A 10,637-nucleotide genomic window follows, 5' to 3' on the forward strand; every position below is an offset into this window, starting at 1 on the left:
TCTTTGTAATAATGTTAGCACGGAATAAATATCATTATATTATAATGGTATAATAAATGAATGATTTTAAGGTTTATTTTATTATAAAAGTTATCAAGATTTATATATGTTTAGTTGATTGGTGCTAAGTATTATGTATGTGTGATTGAGATTATGGTGGACCTTATATTGAATATAATTATTATCTCTGATTAAACTGATTAATGAATTAAATTAGTACACTTTGTGTACGAGTTACAAACTGAAACTCGGGTCTGAGGGTGCACACTCTGTAGCTTTTTCCTACTTGCATTCCATCCTTGCTTGTGGAATGGAATGTAGACCATAGCTTTGCTTGTGGCCACCATGTGGTGTATCTCTCATCAAACCCATCAATCCGGGGGATGAATAGAAGATACAAATATCAGCCTGATAAAAAAACTCAGGTAGGCCACACCTTATGAACTTAGTGGCTTTGGGAGAAATTTCTCATTATTCCAATTGATGTCATTTATGTAACTTTTTATAGGCTAATATTTGTATTTACAATTTAATTAAATAAGAATTCTAACCTGGAGGATGGAATGGACATTTACATGTGCAACATGGTGGACCTTAGAGAGTGCAGCCCCATCTCCTCTTCATGTAGCATATATGCAGTACTCGTGCCGGCTCCCCACATTAAGGGAAGGGTAATCTAAGCTGTCCATTTTGTCAAAAATTCTTAACCGTTCCTTACCAACCATCTACAGATTTATGATAAATTTACCGTCTTAGTGAATTCTGTGAAGCCTAATGGCACAGGCAAAAATATCCAAAGCTGCCATCATCCAAGATGTTAGAGATTGTCTCACATATTGATATAATAATCATTTTAGAGAATGAAGAGCTGTTTCTGGTGCACGTTCTCCCAAGATGCGGATTGGGTACTCCCCTGTCACCACCAACATTCCTGGTGACTTGATGTAAGCACGATTTGATTGAGCCTCCTGATGCAAGGTTGCCCAATCAAATCCCATAACATAAAGTCACCGGAATGTCGGCATTGGCAGGGGCAGTACCAATCCGTTCCTGCAGCAGACTTGTATTGCAGTAGTGTAGCAAACAATGCCCACATGGGTACTGACCGCTACTGGAAAAGCTCTGTGGCCCCACCATGATGTATGCATTTTATCAACTCTATCCTTCCATTTTTTTCAGCCCATTTAAAGGCATCAGCCCAAAAATGAGGCAAATCAAAATCTTTGATGGACCACACCACAAGAAACAGTGGTGATTGAATGCCCACCATTAAAAACTTCATCAGGGCCCACTATAATGTTTATTTGCCATCCAACCTATTAATTAGGTCACACAGACCTAGATAGATTTAATAAAATACACATCAGCTTCATCCAAAACTATCGTAGCCCCAAGTAAAATTTTAATGGTGAGGGTTCAATCACCGCTGCGGGGTGGTCCACTGAGATTTAGATCCCTTTTTCGGGGGGCACGGCTTCAGTGAATCCCCGACTGTGGGGCCCACTATGATGTGTGCGCCTTACATCCACACTGTCCATTCATTTTGACACATTTTAGTGCATGATCCCTAAAATATGAAGTACATTCAAATCTTAGGTGAGCCACACCACAGGAAACAACAGTGATCAAGTACCCACCGGTAAAAACTTCTTAGGGCCACCATAGCCACCATAATACTTATTTCCCATCCAATTCTATTGATAAGGTCACAAACTGGATGAAGGGATCACATAAATATCAGCTTGATCCAAAACTTTTGTGGCCCACAAAAAGTTTTTAATGATCAATCACCGCTGTGTGTCCACCTGAGCTGTCAAAACAGATGATAGTGTGTATGTAGGGTACATACATCATGGTATGCCACCACAAGGCTCCACCGACTGTAGTGGATCTAGGGTTCCACCGAAGCTGCACCCATTTTTTTGGATTATGTCTAAAATGAGTGGACAGTGTGAATAAAACACACATTATGTCTAGAACACTCTTCAATGGCTACCACATATTATAAGTGAGTCTTCTTAATTGAGCTTTTTTTAAAATTATTATTAATTTTTTTTTTTTTATAGCTGTTGGGACTCATGGATAGGATTGTTATGATTGTCAAACACAAGTGATTCTTTAGAATCAAAAGCAATCTGTGATGGGAGCAATGAGCAATCATAGAGATAGATGGCATTGTTGGTTAAGACTTATTGTTGTCTGATATTTCCATGCTACCCTATTTTTTTGTTGAACGTAATGGACAGTCAAGATCAACCGAATGAACGGTAAGCAACCAGGAGAACTAACCCTTAACAGTTGTGTGAGAGATCTTGAGCATCGAACTCTCTTTGAGTGCGGATAGTCTTTCGTTGAAGGCCTAAGAAATTCCAGTGTTATGGCTTCTCATTGGTCCCCCATAATTTGTATGTTAAATCTACACTTTCCATCAAAATTATCAGATAATTTTAGAGCACAATCCCCAAAATGAGGTACATCCAAAGCTCAACTGGATCACACCACGTAAAGCAATGGGGATTGAACAAACTACTGTTGAAACTTTCCTAGGGCCAACCGTCAGGCTCATTGTCCATCTGACTTGTTCATGAGATTACACTTAGCATAAATATTAGCTTGATCAAAGCCTTCTCTGACCCCAATAAATTTTCAATGGTCGCATCAATTAATCCTACTGTCAAAAAAAATTAGATGGACAGTGTGAATCTAATAAATACATTATCTTGGGCCCATGTGAAATTACTTGCTGTGCTGTGCAAGGGAGCGGATTAGATGAGACCCAGCCTCACCCAAGAGGGTGCAGCCCTTACCGTGGAGCCCACCCGATGTGTCTACTCTTTATCCACTCTATGCATCCGATTTTTACATATCATTTTAGAGCATTATATAAAAAATTAAGAAGATCCAATTATCAAGCAGACCATACTTTAGGAAACAGAGGTGATTGAGCACGATATTATTAAAAACTTCTTAGGGCTCACTTTAATGTCTCTGACAGTATTTACTTTCAATCCAATCTGTTGATAAGTTCACATAAGCCTGGATGTAGAATCCCTGCCCCACCTTTTTCTGCACAATATAGTCCAGAAAAACAAAAAAAAAAATAAAAAAAAATAATAATAATAATAATAATGTAGTGTCCTGAAGAGGTTAAATAAAAATTTTTTAAAAAAAAGCCTGGATGTGGTGAAAAAATAAATATCAGCTTGATCCAGAAGTCTTGTGACCCATTAATGGTCAACCACAACTTTTCTTATGGTATGGTCCATCTGATAATTGGATCCCCTTCATTTTTTGGATAATGCCTTAAAATGATATGTAAAAATGGATAGATGAGATGGATACAGAATATACATGTCAAGGTGGGTACCATGACAAGGGCCGCACCGTCTTGCACGGGCCGGGTCTCACCAAATCGGCTCCCATGGTGCAGCACGTTCCATGTGGAGAGAAGAAAACAGGAAGTGTACTTCCTTGGGCCCATCATACGTATGTATTAGTATGGAATAGGACAAAAAAGAGACAAATCCAAGGCTCAAGTGGGCCACACTACAGAAACAGTGGGATTTGCACATATAGTATTCAGAGTTTCTTGGGGCACACAAGGTTCTCATCAAGCTAATATTTGTGTTTTCCTGTTATTCAGGTCTGTGTAACCTTATGAAGAGGTTAGACGGCAGATACACCTTACAGTGGACTCTAAGAAGGTTTCAACCGTAGTCATTCAATCCCTGCTATTTTCTGTGATGAGGTCCACTTGAGATTCAGATGTACCTCATTTTTAGGCTCATGCTCTCAGAATAATCTGTAAAAATTGATGGACAGTGTTGATCTAAAACAAAAATCATTGTGGGGGTGCAGAGAAGTTCCATACCTTAAAAGTCATATTCTGTAGCACCTAATCTATTTGGGAGAGAGAAATCTCCATATCATGTTAGCTGGAGTCATCGGCGTTGATGTGGACTAATGAGAACTGACGGTACTGAATTTCTTGTGCCTTCAACATAAACGATCCGTTGGTAAACACCGTCCATCCATTGCTGATCACACCAGCTCACAAAACATGTAGATTTCTCTCCCCTGATTGGTTGCATACGACAAAACACAACTTTTAATTGTATGGAACTTACGTGCCATTTGACCATATGATCATTTTAGAGTATGAGCTGAAAAACAAAACACATCCCAAGTTCAAATGGACTACACCACGTAAACCAGTGCGGAGTAAACAAGCTACCGTTGAAACCTTCTTACGAGGTTTATTTGTCATCTAAACTGTTCATAATGTCACATAGACCTGGACAAAGGGACAACATAAATATCAGGTTGATGATATCCTTCTGTGGCCTTAAGAATTTTTCAGAAGTAGGCCTAAATTACTATTGTTTCCTGTGGTGTGGTTTACTTCAACCTTGAATCCGCCTTTTTTCTGGGGCTCATATAATTTCTTCCAAATGAATCGACATTGAACTCCTCAATTGCATTTCTGAGAGCTCATTTCAGCCCATTTTCTTTTTCCCTCCACAGCCATGGAGTGCATCAGCCAAATCATCAACATCGTATCTGGATGGTGGGATCCGATCGCTCTGCCCTTCATTGACCTTGAAGAAAACTTCAGCTCCCTAAAGGAAGACATGGAAGAATTGAAATGCATGAGGAATGACGTGAGGACAAGGGTGGATGTCACCGAGTCTGAGCTGCTCAAATGCAAGGATGAGGTTCAATTTTGGCTTCGAAGGTAGAAGAAGCCAAAGGAGAAGTGAATGCAATGGAAGAAACTTTTGAGCAAATGACAAGGTGTCTTTGGAATTGCCATCCAAATTGTTGTTTGGCCTACAAGCTTGTCAAGTGGGTGGAGAAAAGCTGAAAGATGTAGCTGTGCTGAAGAGGAAAGGTGATTCCTACAAAGAGGTGGCGAACAAGCAGCTTCCCGATGCTGTCGAAGAGAAGCCTCTTACATTAGCTGTGGGCAGGGACTTGGTGTTGGAGAAGGTTCTAAACTAGATTGGCCAAGGCAAAGTGGGAGTTATTGGAATATATGGAATGGGGGGTGTGGGGAAAACAACACTCCTGAATGATATCAATAACCAATTCCTTAAAAGAAAGGATGATTTCTATGTTGTGATTTGGGTGGTGGTGTCTAAAGAATTAAATGTGGGAAAAATTCGGATGGATATTGGCAAGCGATTGGGCTTGTCTTGGCCAGAAAATGAAAGCAACAACCAGACACGGGCTCATGACATTCGCAGGTCTTGAGTAGCAAGAAATTCATGCTGTTGTTGGATGATATTTGGAAATGGTTGGATCTAGATAAGGTCGGAATTCCTCATCCAAGCAGCCAAAACATGAGCAAGGTCATTTTCACTCCACGATTTGAGGACGTCTGTGGCCACATGACCGCCGACAAGAAGATCAAAGTAGAATGTCTCCCAGAGCAAGAAGCAATGAATCTATTTCTACGGAATGTTGGTGAAGAGGCCATGAAATCCCATCCGGAGACACCAATCCTTGCCAAGAGCGTTGATAAAGAGTGCAAGGGTCTGCCCCTTGCACTCATCACCATTGGGCGAGCCATGTCATATAAGAAGACACCACAGGAATGGAAGCATGCAATATCAGTTCTGAGCACAAGCAAGCCACCATCGGAGATATCAGGTATGAATGATAAAATGCTTTTGCGCTTGAAATACAGTTATGATAATCTTGGTGGTGACACGATTAAATCGTGTTTCCTGTACTGCGCGAGGACTGTTCCATTGGTAAAGAACAACTTCCATATTATTGGATAAGCGAGGGATTCTTAGATGGGTGGGATGATGATCTTGATACAGTCCATAACAAGGGACATGATATCATTGGAAGATTAAAGGCTGCATGCTTGTTGGAGAGTGGTTCTGATGAAGAAAGAGAGGTAAAGTTGCATGACGTGATACGTGATCTGGCGTTATGGATAGCTTCTGAGTGCGGGAAGAATAAGAAGAGGTTTTTGGTGAGAGCTGGCGTGGGACTGACGCATGCACCAGATGTTGAAAGGTGGAAGGAGGCCGAGAGGATATCTCTAATGAATAATGGCATAAAAGAAGTAACAGAGACACCTCAATGCCCCAACCTCTTAACCTTGATGCCCCAATGGAATCGGGATTTTGGAAAGGTCCACACTGATTTTTTTCAGTTCATGCCTCTTCTCAGGGTCTTGGATCTGTCAGGTAATTCATTTTTAAAGGAGCTTCCTGTGGGGAACGGTAACTTGGCAGAGCTACGATATCTCAATCTATTAAACACGAAGATCAAAGTATTGCCTGAAGAGATGGGAAATCTGGTAAAGCTGAAGCACCTGGACTTGGAGTTGACAACTCGTTTGCACACAATTCCTCAAGGGGCAATCTCCAGGCTTTCTGAATTAACAGTAATGAACCTACATTATAGTTATTCAGAGTGGGAAGAAGGGAGTGAGGGATTAAATATGAGTGAGTTGGAAGGCCTCGAACGTTTAAACCATCTTAATATCACCTTATCAAATGTGCATGCTCTTGAAAGGTTGCTCTGCTCTAGCAAGCTACGGAACGTGACTCGGTATCTACTTCTGAACAGATGTGAGGATCTGACTATCTCCAACCAACTATCATCCCTTTTTACTGCAATGAAAAGTCTTCCAGAGCTTACTTTTAATCGCTGCAATGGGTTGGTGGAGGTGATGATTAGTGTGGATGCGAAGAAGGGCAATGATTATCCTGTTTCGAGCCTAGAATGGCTTGTCCTTTGGCAACTCCCCCACTTAAATTGCATTCAGGTGGGCCGCGGATGCTTCAGAAACCTTCTCACCATAAAGATTTTCTCATGTTTCAAGTTGAAGAAAATTTATGGCTTACTACAACTTGAAAGTATTGAAAAAATTGAGATAGAACAGGCCAATGAGCTAGAAGAAGTAATAGATACGGCCATTGCTGATGTTAGCTTGATAGTACACACCCATGTCAGTACACACACTCCATATTAGCCACCCCCACTAGGGATCGATACCAAGACCTCAAGTGTTGAAACGAGGTATCTCCACTCAGTCTGCCAGTTGAGCTATGGATCTGGGTGTGTCAAGGTAGAAATATTTTTTAATAGTTATTTCTTAGGATTGTTATATTAATTTTAGAAAGGATCCAGTCTGAATTTTTCTTAAATCAAGTGTGCTATATATTTTTTTCAGTTTTAATGTGTGCCATTGTACCATATGATATTAGATTAATTTCTTATGTTGGTGATTCTACACATTAGGTGTATTATCCTGTTTTGCCTGTACGAGTGAGCTAATGTACACGCCTGTGCATATACCAGCGCAATATTCAAGCCCACCCATCAGAAAAGATGCCTCCATGTAGATTTCTTAGTACAAGAATCAGGTCACTCTACTAGCCAAGTAGGCCTGATTTAACTGGAAAAAAAAAAGTCTATTTATAAAATGTTCGCGGAAGTTTTCTAATCTGTTTATTTATTTCAAGCCAGGATGCTTTGGGCTCCCGACACTATGTTCTGCCCGGAGGGAAGCTATCTGCTGACACTGTTTTGGGGTTATATTTTTCTCTGAGCTTTGTAGTTCTGTGTTTTCTTTTTTTGGTGGTAATTTTGTAAGGGCCATTTTATAGAACCTTCTTTGTTCAAATATATGATAGGCAAGGCATGCCCGTTGTGATTGCCCCACCATAGTAAAGAATGAGCAATTGCTCATTTTATTCAAATCATGCATTTAGTTTGGGTCCCACTTGATGAGTGGACTGGCCTGAGGTGTTAGGTACAGTGGGGCCAACTAGCTGGATAGGTTGGATGTCATACACTCACAACACGAGGGCAACCATGCAGGACACTGGTGTTCAACTAGTTATGTTAGATCTACTCAATTAAAAATGCTTTATTTGTGAAATTGATGTAGGGAAGGATGTCACGAGGTCGATCACGGTCTTCCTCTATCAATAAACACATTAAACTCACAAGGCACTCTGGAAATCACAAGAGAATTTTTTTCGAATCCATGAGAGAAATAATATAATTAAATATGAGAATTTTGGGGTCCTTACTCTTACTCCGATGGTAGACTCTAAGGAGTTTCAGCACCTGGTCAAGGTTTCGAGTATCCATAGGTGGTGAAATCCCACTACGGCCTGTGTGCGTGCATTAAAAAAAATGAGAATTTTAATTGATAGATTCTTGTAAAAGAAAAGAATTTAGTATACTTAAATAACCCTAAATAAACCCTAAAATGTAATCCAAAGAGTCCTAATCAAATGAGGAAACAAATTCCGGAAATCATGGAAAATTTTGCCGTCCGTCAATTTATTGTCCACCGGTCAAGTCGATCAATAGAACCGGCTAAAAAATAGAGACTAAAATTAAAAATTCAGTGAATTTTGACCTGTCAAACCAATTGGTCGACTGGTTGAACAGGTCCTTCGGCCTGCCAACCAGATCTGTCAGCCTATCGAAACTGGCAGAAATTGTCTAGTAACCAATTTGGAGTTTTTGGCAGAATTTCAACCTGTTAACCTGATTAGTCGATTGGTCAAATTATGCCGAATTTTATTGATTTCTCTTTGGGCTTCTTTTGACTCATATATACTGGGAAATTGCTTGATACACATCCTATATCAGAAATAGAATGTGCTGAAAAAGTGGCATGTTCATGCATATGAAGAAAGGAAGGATTAACAGGTATGCATGAGGAGTTGCAGAGCAATTGTGTAAGCGAAGTTATTTGACACTCTGGCAGACTATTACCTATGTGCCATGCTGGCACATATGAAGCATATGTAAAAGCTTTATTACACACGTGTGCATTTAATGAATAGACTTAATACGAATCAGCTGGACTGAGTCACTGACTCCGTCATACTGCTCTTGTTTTCAAACTAAAGACATGAAAATGAATCGAAGAGCCAATCTCATCTCTCAAAGCTAGTTATGTTGTATTTTGGGTTTTTTTTAATCAATTTACCTTTTTTCAAAAATATTTAAATGCATTAAATATTATATAAGTTTAATTGAAAAAAAAAAAAATCATTTCAGAAAACCACATACTCTTCCTTTATTCCCATTGGCCCAGCCTGACTAGAAATTGAGTCGAGTTTTTTGAGTTTTTGAACGATATAGTCACCCCCGAATCAACTTAGGGCTGAATGAGTCAATCGGAGTCACTAAATCTATTAACCATGTCAGTGAAGGGCCAGGTTTGGCCCATTGGGTTTTGGAGTTGGGGTTTGTGGTAGGGTGGGCCAGGTATGGGCCTGATTTTGAAGTAAATTGCTAAAAGATGCTTTCTATTAAGGCAACGCCAGAGCAGTGTTGTCCCTAAATTCAAAGGCTCAGTTAAGTGATGGGCTGGGCCTAACCCTAATACTTTGGCCCGATTAATAATAAGATGGGGTCACGCTGTTCATGATGCATCCATCTTAGAAATAAGGAATAATAGGCTTTGTTCATCATCATATCATCATGTATATAGATTTTTTTTTTTTTGTCTTTTGAATATGGTTTGTTACTACACAAGATTCTTTACATTTAGGCATCATGTTTTGATGATCCAAACCATTCATTTAGCGGGCTGCCACACAGATGGAGAGAGTTCCTAATAAATGATTAAAAAATACAGAAAATGTTCACATCAATGGAAGAAAGGTCCAATGCTGAAGGTTTAGGATCTTCCATTATGGGACATCTCAGGGTACCCTCATCTGTAGTGGACCTGATGCAGAGCAGCAGCTGCTGCATTAAATGGGGGCCAATTGTTCTTTCAATGCACACAAATTATTAACCAGAAATAAAAATGTATAAATATTAACAGAGATTAATGGAAAATTATAAGATTAAAAATAGACAGAATATAATAGAAGATGAGCACTTAGATCAATGAATGAATAAAATGATAAGAAGATAGTGTCAACAAACTTAGTAGAGGTGTGGATTCATGTTGCTTTTTTGAAGACTATTCACACCCTTTTAATGACTTAGATGATCGATGTAGATCTTTTGAACTGAAAAGCCTTTGGGATACAACCACCAATCGGTCAGGAACGGCACCCAACTTAAACACCAAGTGATTGCGGCTCACAATACCTCCACTTTTTTTATATATAAAAGGGAAAAACAATGAGGATTTTTTTAAGGAAAAAAGAGAAAGATCTATTTTGGAAAAGATAATAGAGTGGCTATTGGTTTGCTAAGTTTTCTTTCGAAAATACTATTTATAGTAATCGTATGGCTTATGTGGCAGACACTTGACGCTAAGGTGTCAACCACGTTAACCTAAACATTAGTTTTACAAACAGTTACAAAAACGTTGCAAAGAAATGCCACATATTGTAGTAATAGACTCAGTCGGGGAAAAAAAAAAAACAATGGAAAAGAAAAACGAATCATGTATACAAGACCAAACCTATGCCTGGCCCGCCGGCATGATATGATGGGGTGAGGTGATAAGTGCCTGCGTGTGTGGTCCATAGCATAATATTCTCAAGAGCTCAACATAAACTTGCCACATGCTCCTATATATAAAGGAGAAATATCTCTCATTTCTTTCCAATGTGGGACTATTTCCACAAGCAAAAAACCAAAGAAAATTCAAAGCACTTTTTACTCAAACTCTCTCTCTCTTATATTTT

The 10,637-nt window shown here is 39.4% G+C and overlaps 1 protein-coding gene across 1 annotated transcript; it reads left to right on the top strand.

Annotated features, from left to right (window-relative positions):
• Positions 1-4,677: 4,677 nt before the first annotated feature.
• Positions 4,678-9,750, top strand: LOC131224180 (disease resistance protein RPS2-like). The gene is made up of 5 exons (XM_058219720.1): positions 4,678-4,735; positions 4,838-4,989; positions 5,247-5,731; positions 5,788-6,946; positions 9,700-9,750. Exons 1-5 carry the CDS (start codon positions 4,678-4,680, stop codon positions 9,748-9,750), a joined length of 1,905 nt encoding a protein of 634 aa, XP_058075703.1.
• The last annotated feature ends 887 nt before the right edge of the window (positions 9,751-10,637 follow it).

The sequence above is a fragment of the Magnolia sinica genome, chromosome 13 (assembly GCF_029962835.1).
Source record: "Magnolia sinica isolate HGM2019 chromosome 13, MsV1, whole genome shotgun sequence".
NCBI classification, from domain to species: Eukaryota; Viridiplantae; Streptophyta; class Magnoliopsida; order Magnoliales; family Magnoliaceae; genus Magnolia; species Magnolia sinica.